The 12,401-nt window shown below is 40.6% G+C and overlaps 1 protein-coding gene across 1 annotated transcript in view; it reads left to right on the top strand.

Annotated features, from left to right (window-relative positions):
- Positions 1-9,983: 9,983 nt before the first annotated feature.
- Positions 9,984-12,401, top strand: part of LOC131881286 (uncharacterized) — a 5,519-nt gene continuing 3,101 nt past the window's right edge. The window contains exon 1 of the mRNA XM_059228113.1: positions 9,984-10,405. Within this exon, the coding sequence (XP_059084096.1) occupies positions 10,095-10,405 (311 nt within the window). The 5' untranslated portion in view covers positions 9,984-10,094. The remainder of the gene's footprint in view (positions 10,406-12,401) is intronic.

Raw genomic sequence — 12,401 nt, 5'->3', positions numbered from 1 at the left:
CAATGATTCAAATTTGCACCATAGTTGTCCTAAGTAGCTTGACTACGAATGAAACATTTTTTCCACCAGCAACAGCTGAGACCAAAACATGCAATCCCAGCGCCCTTGATCGATCTATTTATGGAGTTATCTATGGTTCTGACGCGTCCAATAAGCATTTTGTCGGCTGAAAAACCACCCGGCATCTTGGAGAGCTTGAAAAATGTGTCTTTGGCATATCCTCCTTGGCCATTGAAATTTAATGATAGCCTCTTACCAATTTAATTTAAGAATTATGTCCTTCCCCAAAGAATTGCGTTAAAATCCCCAATGGGGATCATTACTTACAGGGCATTATTGGTTGACACATTGAGTGGCTGGAATTTGCCACATTATCATCAAGATTAGTATGCTTTTTTAATCACATGAATAGGCAATGACCATGGAGACAAATATAATGCCTAAATTCCACACTTTTCAAACTTGATTTTGATAGCGGTAAGCTTCTTCTCAAGATAATTGACGTATTTGGACAAAAATGGAAGGTCTGGAGGTGTAAGTTAGCTCTGCACTCCATGTGATGTTGCTGAAAGTTCGTGAAAACACGAAATAGTAAAGTTGAGGAACCCATCAATAATGCGAGCAAATTGATCTTCCTATTTTAATTTTACAAATACCAGCAATGGATGGAGTAGTGGAAGTAGTAGAAAATACCTGAGAGTGAGCAAGGTCAATCAGATATCATCCCTTCATATCTACAACACGATTATTGTTACAAGAGCGATTGTTATGTAACAATTTGAGCACAAAATAAGCTGACAAACATTGGCCAAATATGTGTTTTTGTGAGACGGTATCAGTAAGCAATACAGTAATTGAAGTGATTGTGTTGAGTTTTCATCAACCCAAAGTAATGAGATGGATTTTGCTCCTAATGTACGGATTCCACATTTGTGAACAATGAGGAGTGAGTGTTTGGGCATCAAAACCAGACGACGGCAATTTTCTAATAACACTGGTTGTTATTCCATCTTTGCAGAATCATTATTGTCTCCATTGCATTGGCAACTTTTGCCAGGTTCAACATATGATAAAGAGGATGGCTTCTTATGGCTGGTCGAATTGAGGAAGAAAGGCGCTTTGAAGCTTGGATTTTTGTGTTCACTTGGGTCAACAACACAATCTTGCATTTTCCTTGGTAGTGCAATGGATGGGACTTTGATCCCCAGAGTTCAGACGTGTCTAGGGGTTCACAATGATTGAAGTTGTGCCTCAGATCTGCCAAAACCCTTCAAGAAGAACCTTTTTCCAAGTGGAATATTGGTTGGCATTGGCCGGTCAGAGTAGGTGGGTTGTCCGTAAAATGAGCTATCTGGCTGATAGTTTGATCATATATGTACATTCTAAGGCAAAGCACGCCCCACCCATCTCTTACCATATGAAGTCCACTAAGAGATGAGAGTCATATTCACTCACAAAATCATCAAAGTGATCAACGAAACGATTGCCTTGTGTGCAGTCACTACATTGAGTAAAGAGCGAGTGTTCCAAACAACGGGTGTTTTCAGTTTTTTTCATGCCCATGATCAGCTGTTCTCTCGTGACGGCTCTCGATCAATCAGTGAAAACCAGGTAAAAGGAAATGACGCGGCTTTTACATGAGTGCTAGAGTTACATTGTGCTAGAGGGCTAGTCAGAGAAACGACACTCACGAGATTTCTGAGGATTTTTGGCTCCATCGCGGCTACCTGGTGTGTGCGATGGGCATCGGCTTTGAACATATTTACTTGCGTGATTCTCAAAATCAAATTCCGAATTCAGGGAGCCAGTGAGTTGATGGCTCGTTGTAGTGATGGGATCAAATCAAATTTCAAATTCAAGGTTGCCAGAAAACTGGGAAAGTGAAAGCAATAGCCGGTTCTATTGTAACGTAAAATGTCACGTATGAGCAAAAAGCAACCCTAGTTTGACGGAAGAAAAATCAGGATTACTTTTTGAGGCTAACTAACGGGTTTACAGCTTCCCACCACTAATGTCATATGCCATTGAAAATGTCAATTGGCAGCCCTAATTGCAACCTTCAGTAATTATTAATTTGATCCCCATCAGTAGCTCGTTGCCTACTTTGGTTGAAACTGCGTAAAACAAGAGAAGTCGATCAGCCCGACACCCTGCTGCCCAACTACCAAAATGTGTTCAAAGCAAAGTCTCAAGTGGCTTGGTTGGAGTGACTTTTCTCTGACCAGCCCTTTAACTTGTGCCATTGCGAATCTCTATGACAGTGATGTGCTGCAAGCAATCTTCTGCAAAAATCTAAGAATGCATATTTGAATAAGAAATGTAGATGTTAAAATCAAGGGAACGCCATTTTGTATCTTACTTCATGTTGACAAGATTCTTTGGAAAGTCATGCTGTCAAAAGCTTATTTAGGAGATGCTCACAGAAGCTGTTCCTTTGCCCCTTTCAGAGATTCTAGTTCATGAGTCTTGGTTTTTGTTTAGGTATGAGACAAGTACAAATATTCTGAACGTGCTGGGTCCAAAAGTGACTAGCTAATCACATTTTTATCGACATGTCACAATAAATTTACTTAGGAATCTTGCTTGACTTTTCACAGGGCTTTTTCATGTGGCCAACCTGACAAGTTTGGGGTACGATGTCTTTTATTCAGAATGTAGGTCCAGAAATGATGATGTCCCAAAAACTTGCTTCTGCCATTGATTTCACTCTTTCCAGCCTATTTCGACGCATTGTTGATCAGAACATAGAAGAACTCTGGCGTTTTGGTATAGAGTCCTAATTCATGACTGTTTGACCATTTGCAATACCTAGATCTTACTCAGAAATCAAGGGGCTGTAGATTAAGTATTCCGAACATTTATGTACAATCTTGAGCAAAGATGTACTTTTCTGCGGAATGCTCTAGAAGCAGCAGGATAAAAATGTGCTGCTAGTCCTATTTGAGTTTGATTTGCGCTTAATAAGTACCATCTTCTAGTCAAATCTGACTCTGTGACAATGATATTAGATTCAACAAATTCCTGACCGTCTGATGAGACAAAAGGCAATGTCAGGGCATTTGGCCCCAGACAATGGACTATTATTATCCTTATTCGACGTATTTACTCAATGACTTTCTGCTTTAATGAAAAGCTGATCATGTCCAAATCTTTGCAACCACATCAATGCTTGGAACTACTAGCCTGAAATCGAACATTTTAGTTCGATCAATGCTTAATCTTACTTACTGACAGATTTGATCTTATCTCTCTCAAGTCTAAGTTGATCTAGGCATCGAGAACTATATGAAAACTTGGAAATGTGAGATCCTTCTCTTGGAAGTGGCCGAATCGTTGGCGGAAATTTTGGGATTGTCTTGAGCCGAAAGCAAAGGAGAACAAATGATGATCGCCTTCATTTCCGTAGAAGCTTTCAGGGCCGGATTGGAGGCGGTCAGGCCAAATCTTACCTCAGGAATCTCAATTAGTGCCACGGGGTTGTCCTTGGCTCTCTGAAGACCCTCCATAAGAAGGTGGTTGTGATATTGGAGGGGCTTGGGTTGGACGCCAAAGGAAAATTCTTCGAAGCAATGGTAGCCTTTAAAAATGCCAATATGACTCAAGCTTTTGAGGACTTTTGATCTGTCAGTGACATGTCCACGTCTACCTTTAATCGAATCCAGAAGTCGGATGACAAGATTATGTTTATCTAGATGCAAGTCATGTCGTTTGTAATGTTCAAGAGCTTGGACCCAAACCTCAAGACCTTATCACCCTTTCGCTTTTTACCTGATAGTCGACAACGAGAAATTCCCCTAATTGTGAAACAAAATGTGGAGATACTCTTGGATCTATTCAAAACCATGTCGAAGATTGGATTGGTGGGCACAATAAAGGCCAGGATGGTTAGTAACAAGTTGATGAAAATGCCGGAGTCAAAAAAAAAGGAGCAAATTGGGCAATTTCTCCGAGGGATCTATCCATTTTTGTTTCATGGATTGGAATGGACCAAGCCCTATACCTATGAGATCAATAGTAGGGGCGATATTGTGGCAATTTAGCTGAACCCCAACTTCAAGCCAACTTCAAGCCAACCTCTAAGTTTAGATATTGGCACTTGAACATGTCAAACTTCGGGCCCAGTTCATTTGACTGTTTCGAAGAGGGATGCCCAGGAAAAGGGAACTTCTGAAGTCCAAGGAACCTTTTTCGAAATCAACAATAGCGCGGAAGTTCAAGACTTTTACGTTAGAAGCGTTCAAGGGCAAGTTGGGCGCTTTTCGAGATCCTTTGGTTCTACTCGTCAGTGCCATCAGAATTGGCCACCTCAATACAGTTTCTCCCTTTATAGAAAAGTCGCTAGACTTTGATCTCAAACAGTTCAATCAAAAGCAAGAAAGCCTCTTAGGCACGGCCATATTTAACAAGCAATTCACTGATTTGAAATTTATTGATAGAACATGGTGCCAACCCTGGCTTGGTCTTGCGGAATGGAAAGACTTCCCCTCCTTTGGCAGTTCAGGCTGATTTTGCTTAAAGAGTAGCCCAACTACTTGAGCAAAATTGTAATGAAGATGCCTTAAATGAACAAAACCAGTCCCCTTTAACCCGAGGCATTAAACTCGACAAACCCCACACAGTCAACTTATTGCTGCGTTTTTCTTTGCTCAGACACGATACTAGGGTAATAGCAGTATAATTGGGACAACTTAAGGTGATTACAACCATATTGAAAGTGGATAAACCCTTTAGACAGGTGCGAAGGGAAAAGGATCAGTTCTATTTGCTCCATATTGCCTGTCAAACCGATGACAGCCCAATGGTCAAATACATCTTGAAGTCCATAGCCAATTTAAACATAACCAATCGAAAGAACAATGATGGCCAAACACCCGAAGAAGTGGCACGAACTCTTGGCCGAACCAAGGCCCTTCATCTATTTAGAAAAGGGATATTTTCATACCTTTTTAACTAAAAGAAGTGAACACACTCGTAACCTTCTATTACATCACTCTACATTAGAGGCCAACTTAAAGAGTGTGAAATTATAATTTCTGTCGATATTCTGCATTAAACGAGTTGCAAATAAAAATATTTCATTGTCATTTCTGCTTCTTTGAAACGAATATTAAGCATCTAGAGTGACAAAAAAATGTAAGATTAATTCTGAAAGTTTTGTCTTTTAGTTCGAAAGCAAAAGAAATCGTAACATTTTCCCGGGCATACCTCTTAGTTGCTTTGTTTGGTTCAAGTTACCATCAAGCCCGGTGGAAACTTACTTCCGTCCCTATTTCAAGCAATCATTCGTCGAATTGGAAGCAAAAATGAATTAAAACATTGTGGGTGGAACTTCTGGGTCTAATAAGTAATGTTGATTTGATAATTTCATAGTTTGGCATTTAAGGAAACTTATTTTTTTTCTTTTTCGAATGGAAGGGATATTGAATGAAAACATATAACTGCTTTGAAATCAATTTGATGGGTGAAAATCCCAAGATAAGTCAAAAATGGATTGTTTTCCTCTCCTTTTTCGTTAGCAATAAGAATTTATCCGCATCCACCGCCATCCCGAGTATTGGAAGGAATCTAGAAATATTTCATTTGCACCAGGAATCAATCAATCCGGCCATGATCAACGCCAAATACAGATTCTTGTCTCGTTGTCTTCCTCCTTATTTCGATCCTCTTGGAGTGGTTCTTCTTAGTCATTAAAAAGGAATTGAGATCGGGAAGTATAAGAGGTACTGCTTTAGTGTAGTATGGCAGGTAGACTGGCAGGCATTCCTACTGGGTGAGATTGATCCCGACGGACAGCCGGAAATGAACTTTCAAGCATCCAGTCTTGACTTCTTAAACGTATAGCTTGCAAGCATCGTTTATGATGGACCACACATCAATTTCCTTTGTTATTACTCTACTCAAGAATATTAAGAGAGGGTAGTTTCATCGGCAACCTGTGCGATTATAGCGATTAACGTTGACTCACATCAGGTTGAGGCCAATGTTTTGGCCACACCCTGCTTGTCTTGATAAGTGGTGTTCATTTGAGTGCAAGGAGCGGATTGAAACTTATTTTTGACCATTGTTGTTGTTCATTGCTCTGGTGCAAGCCTGCAAGCCCGCGCCATTTCGTAGATCCTGAACCAATTTTGAGGCCCTACACGGCAAACGAACTTTTTTATAGACATATCTTTCCAATCTGGTCGTGCTTGATTTTTTGAAATGAGCATCTAAAAGATTGTCTCAATTGAAAAATGTTCCTTGGTTTTCAAAATTTTGCCACGGAATTTACGAATGGGGCACCATTTTTGCCACAAACGATTAGACTATTACACCTTGAAAACTGGAAAGATTAATTTGCTGAATATTGGGTAAGAACTGATTTGATAACATCAGTCTCATTAGAAAACAAATGGAATGATTTTGAGAAGCTTACGAGTATGATTGCATACTCCCTTCCACAGAGTCGTTACGATATTGAAAAGAACCTTTATTTGACTGGTATTTGACAACCGTTCTAATGTGTTTAAACGCAAGAAACCCTGTATGAATTTGCTGCAATGTTTGCTCCAAAATTTGCAACAATACCAAATCACGGCGATTAAAAGAAATGCCTTATCAAGGCTAGAGTGTGATGCCCTTTTCTTTAACTCTTAAGTCAATAGAAAGAACTCGACTTTTGAGGTATGTAACATTTGAAGTTAAGACTGATGAAAATAAGGCCTTTTAAGGCTCTATGTAGTAGCGACTGAAAAGACTAAATCCGCATATTAGTTGGATGTTAATTAATTATGTCCTTTTTTCATTAGATACCTCTATGAAAGGTTAAGTACTCAAAGCTTAATCGTTTTAAGTTTTAAGCGTGAGCTAAAAGTCGAAATAGTTTCTCATGGTTGGCCTAGAAATTGAAATTAGAAATTGGCAATGATAAACATGGGTGTTTCACTCGGAACTTGATAATGCATTTGAACCGTTATGAAATACATTGACCAATCACGGTTGATTTCTACTCTGAATAAAAATATGCAATGGCATTTACTGTACATACCTTTCCTATTTTCTCATAGATTTAAGCTCTAAGAGCAAAATAATGTAAAGAATTAACTCGTGGCCTATGCTGTTTTAGAGAAAATACCGTTTGAAATGTGTCTTGGATATGAATCTAAAATTACTTTTACTTTGCAACAACCCAGAGTACCAACAAGGATAATTGTCTATTGCCAGGACTCATTTTGGGCGTTTGTTTTGTTTTTTCATGGACTTTTCTGATCGTTGCAAGTAATTTAATCCCCAGTACTACAAAAATGAAAGGTAACATTTCGCCTATTTTTTATCTTTTTACCTTTATCTAATATTTGGTCTACCAACGAACTTGAGTGAGAAACCCGAGAGAGTCCGTTTAAATTAACAATTTCTCAAGAACTGCATGGGCCATGAATTTATTCTTTACATATTCTTGCTCCAGAGCCTAACCCTAGAAGAAAAAAAGGTAGATATGTATAAGACATTCAATATTTTATTCGGGACAGAAATTAACCGTGCAATGCTCTTCAAAGAGACTTGATTGTCTCGAAAGTTAACACTCACTTATACACTCGATCTAGTGTACCTAGAAGCTACTTTGTAAGTGTCGATCTCTTTTGTAAAAAAATCCTGCAGGGCTTAGGCGTGCAGTGCTAAATTTATTGCCTTGAGGAGTAAGAAAGATAAGTTTGCATTTTGAAAGTTTCCCTTGGTACTGGCACTTTCTACCCATGCATGGGAATTGCCTTTGTGATTTTTAGCCTTGTCTACAATTGAAATTCTGTATGGTTCTACATTTTCACTTGTTTCCCAACTCCAAATCAACGAACAGAAGAAGAAAAATGCCTGACAACCTTGGATACCAACAATTTGGCGCACCCATCATCAGCCGGATTTGATTTAAAAGGAACCTCGAGGTCATTGAATCCGCAAATCAAGACGCCAAACTCATCTCTCCTTCCATTTTATTAAGGGTCCTTCGTACCATTACTATAATCAGGAAAAATGTCCAGTGACTTATGGGATTGTGTGTCCCATATATTTTTTTTAGAGATGAACTGTTGCCTATGCTCGAAATATGCAAAATGTTACATTGAAAAACTTTCGTCCATTCTTTGTGATCCTACACAAATTATAATACTCTACTAACCTTTTGCAAAAACAACTTTGAAATATTCCAGTCCAAAATTCAAAAGAACAAACCGAGAAAAGCTATCGATTTGGCAGACTATTCAAAGTTCAATACTGGACACAAGTGCCATCCCAATCCATCTGAAGATCATCTCAGTGTGAGATCAGCAAGTCCCTGAGCAACAGAACCATTCGGGCCCATTGAAGCCTGGACGAGCATCATCGTGAGCATCAACAGTAACAACAACAACACCTTCATCTTGAAGCTTGTGAAAAATGGCTTACGGAGCACTTGGAGCGTATGTACCCAAATACGATTATGAGTGAAGACCCTCTCGAGTCAGGGGGGAGCATAAATTACATCCATTCTCTCAATGAAGGGGCCCACCAATAATACAGGCAAGGAGCGTATAAAGTTATGTAACGTTGGTGGCTATATGGCAATACGAAAATACTCAAGTTCGATGCTCTTGGTCCCGCTGTTATGGACTTTTGTTGCCCTGGGTTTTGTGTGCAGGTAGGTTTAAATGTCGTGCTAATTGCCCCCATTTTTTTAAGGAAGTAATGCCTCGAGAGCCTTGAGTGTTTCCCCTTAAATACACTCACCAAATTTATCGTTATGAGCTGGGATGAGGGCCTACAATGTTCGATTGGACGCAGTCATGTTCTTTCTTTGCCAAAGTTAGGACAACCTTTGAACATTGGTTGGGCATATTAGTTTTGAACAGAGCAAACCTACTTGAATGGGTCGAGCCCCATTCACCGAAAACCAAATCAATTGAGCATCAAACGAAATGGCTGTTTTTGTTGGATGTGTATCAATGAAATATTGTGGCCCACTTCATTTTTAAGCGTACTAGACATAGCAATAGACAAAGTACGTCGACTTAGATAATGGTTTGAGCTGTTTATCCTGTGGTTTGTCGCCAACAACAATAAATTTGTAAAGAGTTTCCTTCTTCACTTTCTCAATGGATCAGGCAAAGCAACAAAGAGAAACAACCGAAACGAGCAGCGGGGGCTACTTTTCGAAATATCATCTTTTCGAGAATCCTCACGACTACACGCAAGGCATTCGTCGCCAACTTGATCATCCCACGCACCCCAAAATTGGAATTCTCTCAAACATGGTTGCCCACTCCATGATTCCTGATCGAAGATGTCTTTTCCGGAATTGCATAGTGGTCATCTAAGTTTTGTCTTCGAGAGAATATGCATACGAGTGTCGGCAATTTCTCAGGGGTGACAGCATGGATCCCTGAAGAACCTCTAACAATACATTCATTCTTGGAACAATATCTCCCAGGGAGATGAGCGAGCCAACTATTCAAAAAATTCTAAGACTGTTATGAAAAACTTCCTCAGCTCGAAACAAATGATTTGTAAACGTCAAAGGGGACAGTCAAGGTGCATTTTGGCAAACAATATGTGAAAATACGACACATACAGTACAAGGAGTGAAGCGTAATTGGCAGGATTTCAATGTCAGTATGCGAAGTAAAACCTTACCAAGTCAGCTTTGAACTCCAATCTCAAAATAGGTCGGGAATGGGTTCCCGACTAGACTTGCACTAGAAAATATTTGTTTGATGTTTTGCCACTCCCAAATCTGAAGAGAAACCTGGTTTTCTTATTGCTTTGGATATCAAACCACTCACTGGGAATCCTTCAGGCCCATTTGATCATCATCGTCATCAACATTGTCGTTGCTTGGTCTCTTCACGCTTCTTTTCATTTTGTCGGGGTTCTTCAGCTTCATTCCCCCGTTGGAGCCCTCTCCATCATAGAGGCATTTGCACGAAGAGATTCCGCGCCTCAACGTGCTAGAGGATTGAGGAACGTCCAATGGATGTTGCAGGGGATCGGGGATCATCAGTCAAATTCTGCTGCACTCAGAGATCACAGATGTGATTCAGTTGGTGTTCGAATTATGCCAGTGAAGTGAGAGAATAGTTACCAAAATGTCGTACATATCATCCTCCCCCTCATCGTCTTCGTCCTCGACATCATCATCCCCTCCATCTTCGGCCTCTTCTGGGCCATCGCCTACTTACCCTGACCAAACGGTGGGTGTGCCACCACAAAGTGCCCCGTACTATCGGCGAATGACCCCTCAAGAAGATCTAATGGCCACGCTCTTGGGCATTGATGTTTTGGTGCGACAACGCCAAGATATGATCAACCAGTTGATGAACCATCATCAACGTCTTAGTCGACAGAACGAAATCGGATCCCTGACAAACTTCAGCAAGGAGATTGACAGAATCATGAAGTAAGCGTGTTTCTCTCCAGAGTCATTAAGATGCATGACTTTGGGTTTTGAGGGAATTCCGGCGTCTTGGAATGAATTAAAGGGATTTATGCAGAAATGGAAATCAAAATCATCATCATTTCAGCGTGATGAATGGCTTTAATCCCACCACGGACATCTGTTCTCAGTTCTACTGTAACTTTCTTTCTTTCTCTTTTTCACGTCGTTTCTGTCCATGAACTAATGCCAAAACTTGAGATTGGCTAGATTCGAAGAACTCTTGTCAAATCAGAGCCTCAATTCATTTCCAAATGAGGCAAGGTACCACCAAATTAGGCACTTCCAAAAACATTTTCCTACAAACTCGAGTCGCACCACGTGGGAGAGGCTTGTCAAGTCGAATTGATTTATTCATCTGATTTGCAATAATCATACAACGCTCACTCATCAGAGGCCTCAAAACGGGCATTTAAAACATTTTACGCCAAGTATGCCTAGCACCCGCCTGTCACTCACACTTTGGAACCTTTAAGACTTTTGACAACTCATAAACAATGGGCCCTTGCTTGGTGTTCTCGCATACCATTACCATAGGTGGTACCACTGCAGTATACACACTTACTAGATGAGGCTTAAGACAGCCCAAGTGGGTATTTTCAAAGACCAACTCGCCAAATTCAACAAAGTCATTCATATGCAAAGTAGCTTTATGAGTTGTTGCCGTACGCATTGTAGTTCCACATATTCTATCCACCCTCAAAAGTAAATACGGATTTGTTGTCCAAACAACGATGAGTCGCCTACATGTTGAACAACGGCAGAGTCGGTCTTTCCTTGGCAGACCAATCTTATCGCCGAAACGAAATAAGTCATAAAAAATCCAAAGTTTCACGACGACCAAATTGTTGCTTGTGGTTGGTACTTGAAATGTTCATGAAGGACCTGCCGCTTTGGCAATGGCAATGATCATCATTGAGTTGGTGTGATGTAGGTCACGACGACGAAACCAAGTTGCAATAAAGCCCTCTCCTCCTCTTTTTGCTTCAGTGAGAGCTTAATTCTACGGTAAAACCGTGAATGAACCTCTCCGTTCCTTGAAATCTTCGTTCGATTGCTCGGACGAAGAGGAAGAAGAAGCGACGAAGAAGCGATAAAAGATGCTTGGTAAACCAATGAAATGATGAGGTCTCTAGTTTAGAACCCAATAAACTTTCAAAGGCCCTCGTGGATTGTGCATCTTCAGACAATCAGGACTCAAAGCATGAGAGCAATAATCGAATAAACCGGACAAAAGCCGCATTTACAACTATATCATTTTTATATGTTTTTATAATACTATTTATTTATCTATAATGCATGTTGGCGAAGGTCAAGAAGAGCCTCATTTACTCATATCTCTTTGGACAAAAGATCCATTCTCAAACAGCTATTCAAATATCCTATAACAGAGCTCGCATTTGCAACCAGAAGCAGAATAGATGAGAGCTCCAATAATGAGAGCGTCTCGGGATAATTTGCAACACTTCCTTCGTGCCAAAGCCAACAATGCAATCTGAGGCCCTGAAGGGAATCATTTATGAGTCACTCACCAAAGTGGACACGTGTATTAATACAATGAATCACATTCACTCACACACCCCACAAGTCCTCCCACCATTGCATTTCCGTCAGCGCAAATCAAGCCACTTTTCCAAGACGGAAGGAAAGGGGCCTTAAACATAATGTATCCGTGCTTGGTACTTTATCCCTTTTCCGAGTCATGCCAACCTAATCTCTATTTATGACACGAGGTTCCTCAGGACGTCTGTGCCCATTCCTGTCCAGCAACAGGGTTGGCCCAAGCACCTTTGGAGCTTTGGGGGTTGAACTTCGATGGCACTCCAAACGTTGTCTGAGTGCAGGTGCGTCGAGTGCGGAAGTGGGCAAGGGCACGGACTTCTAGAAATATGGACCGTGAATGGGGTCCCCGTCAAATTGGCCTGCATCGGGTCGGAGCGAACGCTGAGTAACTTCTTAA

Source organism: Tigriopus californicus, chromosome 5 (genome assembly GCF_007210705.1).
Source record: "Tigriopus californicus strain San Diego chromosome 5, Tcal_SD_v2.1, whole genome shotgun sequence".
Lineage (NCBI taxonomy): Eukaryota > Metazoa > Arthropoda > Copepoda > Harpacticoida > Harpacticidae > Tigriopus > Tigriopus californicus.
Note: the sequence above shows the minus strand (reverse complement) of the source record. Positions and strands in the feature narration are given on the sequence as shown.